This window comes from Nerophis ophidion, linkage group LG23, assembly GCF_033978795.1.
Source record: "Nerophis ophidion isolate RoL-2023_Sa linkage group LG23, RoL_Noph_v1.0, whole genome shotgun sequence".
Classification (NCBI taxonomy): domain Eukaryota; kingdom Metazoa; phylum Chordata; class Actinopteri; order Syngnathiformes; family Syngnathidae; genus Nerophis; species Nerophis ophidion.
The window spans coordinates 30909287-30922489 of NC_084633.1; the positions used below are offsets into that span (position 1 = coordinate 30909287).

The 13203-nt window shown below is 36.5% G+C and overlaps 1 protein-coding gene across 3 annotated transcripts in view; it reads right to left on the reverse strand.

The window, feature by feature from the left end:
• Positions 1–2940: 2940 nt before the first annotated feature.
• LOC133541057 (thyroid hormone receptor alpha) overlaps positions 2941–13203 on the reverse strand; it is a 172076-nt gene continuing 161813 nt past the window's right edge. For all 3 annotated transcript variants that reach the window (XM_061884132.1, XM_061884133.1, XM_061884134.1), the window contains 2 exons: positions 12515–12773; positions 2941–4207 (listed from right to left, as the gene is read on the reverse strand). In XM_061884132.1, coding sequence (XP_061740116.1) covers positions 3957–4207; positions 12515–12773 — 510 coding nt within the window. In that variant the 3' untranslated portion in view covers positions 2941–3956. The remainder of the gene's footprint in view (positions 4208–12514; positions 12774–13203) is intronic.

Consider the following 13203-nt stretch of genomic DNA (forward strand, 5'->3'; position numbering starts at 1 on the left):
TTCGTGGCTTGGGCAACATCAGTGGTTGCTGGTTTACTACTTAAGTATGATGTCAACGCAATATAATCAGGGACGGCTGGCTAATAGTCGGTGTGAACACTCCTCGGCCACCAAAATATAATAATTAATGGGAATTTATTGAAGAAATCTACAAATCCTGGGAATATGAATATATGTATATATATATACTGTATATATATATACTGTATATATATATATATATACTGTGTATATATATACACACACACACACACACACATATATATATGTATATACATATACATATATTTATACATATATGTATATACATATACATTTATATGCATATATGTGTATGTATATACACATATATATGTATATACATATACATACATATATGTATATATACATACATATACATGTATTTATGTACATATACACGTAATTATGTACACATACATGTAATTATGTACACATATATGTGTATGTATACATATATGTATATATACACATATATGTATATGTATATACATAATATATATATATATATATATATATACATATATATATATACATATATATATACATATATATATATATACATATATATATACATATATATATATATATATATATATATATATATATATATATATATATATATATATATATATATGTATATGTATATATATATATATATATATATATATATATATATATACACGTATACACACACACATATATACATACATACATATATAACATTCTTTGTTGTTTTTAGCTCGAATTACAGTTCACAAATGAAGAGGCAGAAGTGTTTGCTGCACATGTGAGCAACTGGGCTTTGTTCTGCCAACAAAGTACAAAAGCACATCTCAGCGTTGGCCTGATTCTCTGGCTGGGGAGCAGGCAGCGTGCACTAAATTCTTTATTGACTTTATGTAACTGCTAATGGGCTGTTGTATAAGAGAAATGCTTGTGAAAGTAAGACTTTATGAGCAAACAGCTTCAGTGCAGTTCATGCCTCTTTTTTCTTTCATCCACTTTTGTTTTTAGAGTGAGTCTTAGTGTCTCAAGCATGTTTCTATCGAGCTAATAGGGGCAGGGCGGTTTGATGCAAACATCTATAGTACTGATACCAAGACCAACACACTCAAATTTTTACTGCATACCTTTGGTAAGTGCCGGAGTGAGCAGAGTTTTTAAAATAATTAGCGCATGCTTACTTTTACTGCATGCCTTTGGTAAGCGCAGGAGTGAGAAGAGGTTTTAAATTAATTAGCGGCATAAGAACATGGACACAGAGTACTGTATTTGAATTAGAGCTACAAGTTATTTACTGCATTATTGTAATAAAAGGAAATAATTGCATTATTTTAGTTTTTTGTGTTGTTAAATAATAATTGTTTGAAAAAAATACATTTTGTGCTATTGTACTGAAAGAGAATATTTGCACACTTTTCCTTTGTTGTTCAATAATAATACATTACTACACAAATATTAAATTAATTTCCAATTTTAATAATTTATATATATATATATATATATATATATATATATATATATATATATATATATATATATATATATATCAGTGACGTGCTGTCAGGGGAGGCAAGTGAGGCAGTGCCTCACCTGCCACCTGGTGGCTTAACCATGGGATGTCCAAAATGTAATAAAATAAAATAAGTTTTAATATTTCTCTTTTGGTTTATGCTTTCTATGTGATTTTGGTGTGGTTCCTGTATATTTTGATAATTTTCATGGTCAAATTCGCGGAAATTCCATGTTTCCTGATCAAACTAATGAAGCAGACGCGAAGTGTGGCAGACACAGGCGGTGCCTCCACGGCTACACACAGTGTGTGCGTGCGAGGGGGCGCATGCTTGTTGCCAAGGGGGAAAGGTAGGTCATGAGGCAGCAAGTACCTCTGCCTCAAGGTAGGGGGCAATACATTGTCAACTTGCAGTTCAATACCTCAGCAGTACTCTGACTCGCCACACTGGGAGAAGTGGGGGCGCTCAAGCTAGCAGACACACGTCTCTCCAGCGGAAACCAGCATATTTTTCTTTTCTTTTTTTTTTTTAACTGTATTTATAACAAACATGCCATTTTTATTAGAGTAAGCCAGCGTTTGTGGGTGTTTTTTGTCAGATGCAAAAATATAGGTTAATTTCTTGGAATGAAATTAAATTAAATGAATGTGTCTGCCAATATGGAGGATTATATACTGTATCCACGATTAAATACTTATCTTAAATTGAATTTAAGAAAAAATGAATGTGATCATAAAAAGTACGTTTTCATGGAGGATAGCTATTGCTGCTTCAGATACAAATACAAAAAGGTAAGATACACTCACAATACAAATGGAACCAAAAAGTATGTAATAACCACTTTATCAAATACTTTTTGGACCCATTTATCATATCATAATATCATTATGATAACGTTTTTATGAAAGCAAATAACTCCCTTTTTTTCCTGTAATTCTAATGTGCAATCTAAATCAACAATGACTAGAGCTGCACATATGAATTTCAGTAAAAAAAAAGTATGTATACTTCACCTGGTGTTCACAGCACGTCACTGATTTATATATATATATATATATATATATATATATATATATATATATATATATATATACACACATATATATATATATATATTTATATATATATATATATATATATACATACATATATATATATATACATACATATATATATACATACATACATATATATATATATATAAATACATACATACATATACATATATATATATATAATATATATATATATATGTATACATACATATATATATACATACATACATATATATATACATACATATATATATATATATACATACATACATACATACATATATATATATATATATATATATATATATATATATATATATATATAAAATAGTTATTACTATTTCTTTAAATTTACAAGTCAAAAATATTGTTATTTTCAATATTTATTTAGTATCGGATCGATACCAAAATGTGCAATATTGACCACCCCTACTAAAGTGACACTTGGATTCCTACAAGTCTACTTTGTCTTTCCAATTAGCTTCCTTGTCAACACCCAAATAAGATCAATACGGACATCTTAATAAATAAACGCTTATTACTATTATTAATACTATTTTTATTATGTTTTACAGCTCATGTTGGATTGAAATATTGATATGCAAAATGAGTTGTTTGCTTGCTTGCAATAATTCTGATGTGGTCTCCAGATCCACATTAAAAACTGCACCAGCCGTCACTGATTATGGGTAGAAAAATATAAGGTGTGCGTTTATATTAATTTTTTTTCACACAGAAGAAAAGCTGAGAGTTGTGCTCCGGCGTATCACAACCATTACATGATATTATATTGCAAGTCGGGCTTTTATACTGCGTCTAACTACTAGAGGTATAAACCACCGATAAATAAGACACTATATTTTACAAGCTATGAGGTAAAAAGTGCAGGTGTCGCATGTGTGTTTTGGATCGTGTGTGTGTGCGAGATACATTGAGAGGTCAGTATGTGAGGGGAGGTAGGTTGACAAACACTGTCATGGCTGCAGAGAGCGCTGCTGCTGATACGGAAGGTGCAAAGAAGCTTATGGAGTGGATTGTCTGAGATCATGATGAGGAAACTACAGTTGTGAGGTGTGTGTGTGTGTGTCTGCATACAGTTTGACTTGAGTGTGGTTTAGATAACTGTACTGAACATTTTAAAGTGACAAGACATAGAAGCCACATTGTTTTTTCTCACTTGCGCTGTCGAGTGCTGGTGGTAGGTGGCGGGCGTGGGACCCCCGAGCCCTGGGTAAATGTTCCCAGGGTGTGTTCCCATTAGATAATGAAAAAAAAAAATTAGCTTTCTCCTACTTCTTCTTACCAAATGTACCCCCTCCACCTATGTTTGTTTTTTTTAGTGTCAAGAGGGGTAGCCTTAGTTCAGTTACACGTCCTGGTCCTCGAAGACCTCCAAGAAGAGCGGCGGAAAGAGTTCGTTGGGACACTCCACCTTCATGTGGAGGAAGCGGCTGGCGTGACACGCTCCGATCATGCGCAGGTCTGTTACCTTCATCAGCAGCTTGGGCCAGAAGTGAGGAATGTTGTGCTTGCGGTGGTTGATGTAGTGCTCGAACGCCAGCAGGTACGCCTCCTGGCACTGCTCGATCTTCTCTACACTCGTCAGCCCAGAGCGATCTTGGGTGGAAAAAATAGATGATGGTAACTTTTTTTGACCTTTGGAGGCAAGAAAGATGGTGGCTCTTTAGACACCATTTATCTTTTTTTTTCTTTAGTTACCTACTGGCACTGTTCATGTGCTTAATTACCGTATTTTACCGGACTATACAGCGCACCGGTGTATACAGTGGGGCAAAAAAGTATTTAGTCAGCCACCGATTGTGCAAGTTTTCCACTTAAAATGATGACAGAGGTCTGTAATTTTCATCATAGGTACACTTCAACTGTGAGAGACAGACAGAATGTGAAAAGAAAATCCAATAATTCACATAATAGGAATTTTAAATAATTTATTTGTAAATTATGGTGGAAAATAAGTATTTGGTCAACCATTGAAAGCGCTCACTGATGGAAGGAGGTTTTGGCTGAAAATCTCACGATACATGGCCCCATTCATTCTTTCCTTAACACGGATCAATCGTCCTGTCCCCTTAGCAGAAAAACAGCCCCAAAGCATGATGTTTCCACCCCCCATGCTTCACAGTAGTTCTTGGGATGCAACTCAGTATTCTTCTTCCTCCAAACACGACGAGTTGAGTTTATACCAAAATGGATACATGGATGATACAGCAGAGGATTGGGAGAATGTCATGTGGTCAGATGAAACCAAAATAGAACTTTTTGGTATAAACTCAACTCGTCGTGTTTGGAGGAAGAAGAATACTGAGTTGCAACCCAAGAACACCACACTTACTGTGAAGCATGGGGGTGGAAACATCATGCTTTGGGGCTGTTTTTCTGCTAAGGGGACAGTACCATTGATCCGTGTTAAGGAAAGAATGAATGGGGCCATGTATTGTGAGATTTTGAGCCAAAACCTACTTCCATCAGTGAGAGCTTTGAATGGTTGACCAAATACTTATTTTCCACCATAATTTACAAATAAATTCTTTAAAATTCTTACAATTTGAATTCCCGGATTTTTTTTTCACATTTTGTCTTTCACAGTAGAAGTGTACCTATGATGAAAATTACAGACTTCTGTCATCATTTTAAGTGGGAGAACTTGCACAATCTGTGGCTGACTAATCCTTTTTTTCCCCACTGTAAGTCGCACATACTAAATTTTAGAGGAAAAAATATTTTTTCCATATACAGTACAGGCCAAAAGTTTGGACACACCATCTCCTCATTCAATGCCTTTCCTTAATTTTCATGAAAGATGCATTCAATTACAATAAGGCAAATCATCATAAAAAAATAATAATAATCATCCTCCGGGTACTCCGGCTTCCTCCCACCTCCAAAGACATGCACCTGGGGATAGGTTGATTGGCAACACTAAATTGGCCCTAGTGTGTGAATGTGAGTGTGAATGTTGTCTGTCTATCTGTGTTGGCCCTGCGATGAGGTGGCGACTTGTCCAGGGTGTACCCCGCCTTCAGCCCGATTGTAGCTGAGATAGGCGCCAGCACCCCCCGCGACCCCAAAAGGGACTAAGCGGTAGGAAATGGATGGATGGATGAATGACTTGACAGAAAAGAGTTGACAGTACAAAAAGTACCGTAAATTTCGGATTTTAAGCCGCTAATTTTTTTCCTATGCTTTGAACCTTGCAGCTTAAAAAACGGTCCGGCTAATCTATGGATTTTTCAACGCCGACAGCCAGCTATGAAGTAAATACTTTAAAAAAACAACAAGCAAACACATTGGATAAGTGTGTTAAATTTTGTGCAACAGCGCCATATTTTGGATGAGTTTGTTTACTGCAGGTGCTGCAATGGCTGCATTGCCCTTCTGTTAAGACTATTTTAAACCTACCCAAAGTACAAAACAAGCCAAAAGTTTGGACACACCTTTCTCATTCAATGCATTCTCTTAATTTTCGTGACTATTTACCTTGTAGATTGTCCCTGAAGGCATCAAAACTATGAATTAATACTTGTGGAGTTATATACTTAACAAAAAAAAACTTGAAATAACTGAAAACATGTTTTATATTCTAGTTTCTTCAAAATAGCCACCCTTTGCTGTGATTACTACTTTGCACACTCTTGGCAATCTCTCGGTGAGCTGCATGCACATCTGTGTGAGTTGAGAATCATTTCAGGTGACTATAGGGTTGTTCGGTATTGCATACCCCCTACCGGTCCCCCACCCATCATCTGACTGTCCGCAGTCATCAATGTTGTGTGTATTTCAAGATTACTAACTATATCAAGTACATTTGGCTCATTTCATCATGTCTGATTACAAACATTTAAGACAGTCATTTTAACTTTGAACATACTACACAGACGCAAATTTAAGGGCACACTAAGGGTGGCGGTATGAACAACACCAACACTGTCATAAATATGTGCCATATATTGAAACCACACTAAACAACAATAACAAACACATTTTGGGAAATGGGTTTCCACTGCAACACAAAATAAACACTACAGAACAAATTCCCAGAATTCCCTGCAGCGCCAACTCTTTTGGGACGCTACAATATAAAAAACGCCATTGTTGGATCTACACCTACCACCCACTGTAATGATACTAAGTACAGGAGGTATATAGCCAATAATGACATTTTTTGTGGTCCCCTTTATTTAGAAAAGTACCAAAATATTGGTATCGGGACAACACTAGGTGGCTATCTCTTGAAACTCATCGAGAGAATGCAAAAAAGTAATCACAGCAAAAAGTGGCTATATGGAAGAAACTGAAATATAAAACATGTTTTCAGTTATTTCACCTTTTTTTGTTAAGTACATAATTTTACATGCCTTCAGTGACAATCTACAATGTAAATAGTCATGAAAATAAAGAAAACACATTGAATGAGAAGGTGTGTCCAAACTTTTGGCCTGTACTGATTATTCCGTACCGAACTATAAGTCGCAGATACAGTGAAGTGAAGTGAATTATATTTATATAGCGCTTTTCTCAAGTGACTCAAAGCGCTTTACATAGTGACACCCAATATCTAAGTTACATTTAAACCAGTGTGGGTGGCACTGGGAGCAGGTGGGTAAAGTGTCTTGCCCAAGGACACAACGGCAGTAACTAGGATGGCACAAGCGGGAATCGAACCTGCAACCCTCAAGTTGCTGGCACGGCCACTCTACCAACCGAGCTATTGAATGCACTACAAAGACAAGATATTTGATGTTCAAACTCATAAACCTAATTTTTTTTTTTGCATATCAATCAATCAATCAATCAATCAATGTTCACTTATATAGCCCTAAATCACTAGTGTCTCAAAGTATGTAATACATTGTGAAATTAGCTATTTACATAGAAATACTTTTGTAAATGATTATTTACATACCCTAATTGTTTCCAAACGGTGCCTGTAACACGGCAGTAAAACGGCTGATCAAATAAAACAGAATCAGCTAAACAGACTCTATAACTCCAAGGTGACGTTTCAGTGACTTAACCAAGGAATTTGTGAAACTGAAACATTACAAAAATAATTCCATTGTACATTTATAATCCTAACACAGACACTCGTACACGTGTTAAGCATATTAGCTAAGGCTAACGACGCTAGCTTGATTAGATTACAATAGCATGGAAAAAAGTAATGGTTTATAGTCCACCAAATAGTTAATTCGATTATAATGAACTAATAATAATACAAAATAATGTCATCAGATTTTTTATTTGGGTTAATCACAACGTATCGAATGAAAATCACTTGCAAAGTTTAGATTAAAGTCAAACATAATTTTTCATCAGAATAATAATATTTGTTCTTGATAAATCACAATTATTTGCAGTAATGACATTCCTGCATAATTTAAATCAACGTCAAACCAAAAAAATCCCATCAGATTAACCACAAATTAGAATTGTTATTAATTGCAGTATTGCCTTACTGTACTTTATATTTTAAATTAATGTCAAACAATACTTTTTTTAATAGATTAATAATAACTTAGACTTATATCGCGCTTTTCTAAACACTTAAAACGCTCACAGAGAAGTGGGACTCATCATTAATTAGTCACAATTTTGATCAATTGTAATTAATTTAGTAAATGACTCATTTACATAATTTAGAAGATAAATCACAATTGAGATTTTGATGAATTATGATTAATCACTGTAATTCACAGCATATTTTGGATTAATGTTAAACAAAACAATGTTTTCATCAGAATAATCACACATTTAATTTTGCATGTAACGATAGAGGGCAATAATGATGTATATAATAAAAATGTGAATATTTATATATCCACATGCCATTACAAATTCATGTACCATTACACTAAATACGTGTAAACATAGGATCGACTCCCACTCAGTTTTTTTTTCACCAGAGTATGAAGATGCAACAATTATAATTTGCCACGTTCACTGAAATCATGTGCGTAAAAATGTGAGTCAGTTCGATACCTTAATGATAGCTTGAATCAATCATCACCTTGGCTTTCTATTGGGGTGCGACGTTTGAGAACATAAGCACAATAAAGCTTTGAAGAATTGCAAAAAACAGTGCGACATTGCTGCTGGCAGAGAAGGAATCCATATAATGAGATTTACATGTGAAAGCATAAACATTGCGGAGAAATATCTCCCTTAAGTAGAAAAATAAACAACAACAACAAGGCCTTGTTGCTCCAACACGAGGTTCATTACCTGAATGATACTTTTTGTTGCAGTTTAATGTGAACTTGTGTACTAAAGATCAAAGCACTGAGCTTGCCTGCAGCATTTTCCTTATTCCTAAGTTTCATTGAATCCGTCTCCTGTGTGCCATCAAACTCTAAGACAGAAGTATCAAATTTAAAATCCGTGGGCCAAATCTGGTCCGCCACATCATTTTATATATCCTATGAACGCCTGAAAATACTATGCATCAAAAAAGTACCTTTCTCTCTTATGATTTTTTTTTTTTTCATTTTAGGAGAAAAAATATATTTACTGTATTTTTCTGATTATAAGGTGCACATAAAATCCTTTAATTTTCTCAAAAATCGACGGTGCGCCTTATAACCCGGCGCATCTAATGTACGGAATAATTCTGGTTGTGCTTACTGACCTCGAAGCCATTTTATTTGGTGCATGGTGTAGTGATAAGGGTGACCAGTAGATGGTAGTCCCACATAAGAGATACGTGTAGACTGCAATATGACGCCAGTAAACAACACCAAAACTTTAAATGTTCCATTGAAAATAAAGAACATTACACACGCCACTCAAAAATATGCCAAAATGTTTTAGTATAACTTTGACGCCGCACCTCTTGATGGATTGTCGGCCCATTACGGCTACTTTAGTCAGAGGTACAAGTATTACCATGGTGTGTATAAGGAGCGTGAAATGGCACTCATTAGCAGACATATTATTTGACGTTTTGTTTCACAATATTATGCAAAACCAACTTTTCTTACCTCCAATACCTGCTGATGCGTATTCGAGATCTGCATAAGTCCTGAAAATTTGCGCTCGTCCGCCACTGTAGTCCGTGGCGATAACGTAGCAGATAAGCTTCTTCTTTTTCTCTATCTTCTTGTTATGGGACATTCATCCTCCGCTGTTGCCATTTCTAATATAAAGTAGTGTAAAGTTCTAACTTATATCTCGCTAAGGAAGTGCTAAACACTACCAGTGTAGTGGGTTTACATAATTCACCCACGGAACTTAAGTAGTTAATAGAGAGTTCCGGTCGGACGTTTTTTCACGGCACACATTTTTGGCGTTGTTGCACTAGTGAGCCACGGATGAGGAGATGCTGCTCCGTTATTGATTGAAGTCAAGTCTGAATGTCATTAAAACAGTTAGCTCCATCTTTTGACACTTCTTCCACTCCCGTCCTTGCATGCCACACCGCTACAACAAAGATGACGGGAAGAAGACGCTGCCGTAGATGAGCCACGTGAATAAGACCGCCCAGAAAACGGCGCATCCTGAAGCGACTGTCAGAAAGCGACTTGAAGATGAAAAAAGACCTGAATAGACCCGCTCACCGGCGGTGCGCCTTATAATCTGGTGCGCCCAATGCTCCAGAAAATATGGTACTGCATGAAATTACATACCTTTGAAACATTAATGTTATCCAATATTGCAACAAATATTACATGATCGTACTTAAATAAAAAATACTTCAATGTCTGCTGGACTTTATGATTTCAAAGCAAGTTATCCATCATATTGGATACTGTAAAAAATTACAACATAATTTACAAATAATGTACTGTGTTTTTATTGTAAATTGAAAAAACGACTGTTTTTTACAATAATTTTCTGTCGGTTTAGTTGCCAGTTTTTATTTTACGGTAAAATCAACGTTTGTTGTGTTTACGGTGTTTTACTGTAAATGAAAAGAAAAATGGTACCACATTTTTCCATTGTAAAAACTGGCAGCTCATTTGCAGAATTAAAAGAACAAAACAGTGGTTCTGTATTTTTCGGACCGTAAGGCGCACCAGATTATGAGGCGCACTGCCGATGAGCGGGTTCAACCAGGTCTATTTTAATACAAAAGGCACACCGGATTATAAGCGCATTAAAGGAGTCATATACATTTTTTCGAAATTTAAAACATTTCCTTGTGGTCTACATAACATGTAATGGTGGTTCTTTGGTCAAAATGTTGCATAAATTATGTTTTACTGATCATCAGCCGCTTCAGGATGGAGCGTTTTGTGGGCGGTCTTATTTACGTGGCTCACCTTCGACATCGTCTTCTCCACATCACCTTTGTTGTAGCGGTGTAGCGTGGAAGGACGGGAGTGGAAGACGTGTCAAAAGATGAAGCTAACTGTTTGAATGACATTCAGAATTTACTTAAACTAATAACGGACTGCAACAACGCCGGAAATGTGTCCCGTTAAAAACCGTTTGACCGGAACTCTCTTAACTAAAGTTCTGTGGGTGAATTATGTAAACCCATTACAGTTGTTTGCGCTTTGATAGCTAGTATACTGACAGATATGAATAAAAACCTTACGCTACTTTATATTATAAATGGCAACAGCGGATGATGAATGCCACATAAGAAGGTAGAGAATAAGAAGAAACCTATGAATACGGACTACAATAGCGGACGCGCATACATTTTCAGGAGTTATGCAGATCCCAAATACACACCAGAATGTAAGAAAAGTTGGTTTTGCCTAATATTGTGAAACAAAACGGCAGGTAATATGTCTGATAATAGGTGCCATTTTGCGGTCCTTACACACACACCATAGTAATACTTGTATGTTTAATGCGCTGATTATCCATCAAGCGGTGCGGCTTCATAACTTACCAAAGTCATACTAAAAACTTTTTGACAGATTTTTGAGCATTGTTTGTATATAGTTCTATATTGTCAATGGAACATCTAAAGTTGTGGTGTTGTTTACTGGCGTGATCTTGCAGTTTACGCGTTACTCCTATGTATGACTGCCATCTACTGGTCACACTTATCATTACACCATGTCCATCCATCCATCCATTTTCTACCGCTTATTCCCTTTTTGGGGTCGCGGGGGGCGCTGGCGCCTATCTCAGCTACAATCGGGCGGAAGGCGGGGTACACCCTGGACAAGTCGCCACCTCATCGCAGGGCCAACACAGATAGACAGACAACATTCACACTCACATTCACACACTAGGGCCAATTTAGTGTTGCCAATCAACCTATCCCCAGGTGCATGTTTTTGGAAGTGGGAGGAAGCCGGAGTACCCGGAGGGAACCCACGCATTCACGGGGAGAACATGCAAACTCCACACAGAAAGATCCCGAGCCTGGATTTGAACCCAGGACTGCAGGACCTTCGTATTGTGAGGCAGACGCACTAACCCCTCTGCCACCGTGAACACCATGTACCAAATAAAATTGCTTCGAGGTCGGTAAGCACAACCAGAATTATGTCATACATTAGGTGCACCGGATTATAATGCACACTCGATTTATGAGAAAATGATTTTAAGTGCACCTTGTAGTCCGAAAAAATACGGTACTTGTTTTCCATTTACATTAATATTTTGTAAAAAAAAAAAAAAACACCGTGAAAATTTACAGTAGAAATCTGGCGGCCAAACTGCCAGCTTTTTCCATAAAAAGCAGTGGTGCTGAGTTTCAAAATGTTGTAAAAAAAACCACTGTATATTTTACAGTAAAATTCTGGTGCCTGAGTTGCCTTTTTTTTTTTTACTGTAAAATCCACATATATTTTCACGGTGTATGTAAAAAAATAAATAAATGCATAGGCAAAATGTTTATTCACTGTTAAAAGTGGCCCACAAGTGTGATGTGGCCCTCAGTGAAAACGAGTTTGACACTCCTGCAATAGAAGAATACAAATCTTTGAAAAAAGATGTTCTCACCTGAGCTCATGAGTAGGACGGCCTGCATCAGCGCCACCTCGGAGTCGTCCAGATTAAAGTGTGCCAGGCTCTTGCCCAGATCAAAGATGGCGTCCGACACCACGCCCAGCCCCCCGTTCTTCAGCTGCTCACGCTTGACGGCCATTTCGCCGTTCAGCGTCAGCGTCTCGCTGTCCGGATCGTAGCGAACGGCGGCGCGTAGCGACATGATCTCCATGCAGCAGCCTTTCAACAAGATGATCTGGTCCTCACAAGGAAGCTGGGAAGTACATTTCACAATGCGGCGGGATTTTACCCAATGTTCAGGTCAAAGTTGAATATTTAGTATCTCGCAGACTGTCAGAAAATGGAGTCACAAAGCCGAGGACTAATTCGGTTCCCGATTAACCAGCTTAACCAACAATATGAATGCTTAATATTTGACAGAGCTGCTGGATGATGATGAGCGATTATTCAGTTTTTCCACTTTTTTGTCAACTGCTATGTTATTTATGCAAATCTGTATGAAAGTAAAGCACATTTGTTAATCTTTATGGCATTTCACAATAAATCCATCCATTTCTGAAGCACTTCTCTTGTAAAAAGGTGGGCAATTGGAAGGAAGATAGTTGAATGGATGGATGGGTAGACGGATAGTTAATACAGTGTTTTTCAACCTTTTTTGAGCCAAGGCACAATTTTTTTAATTG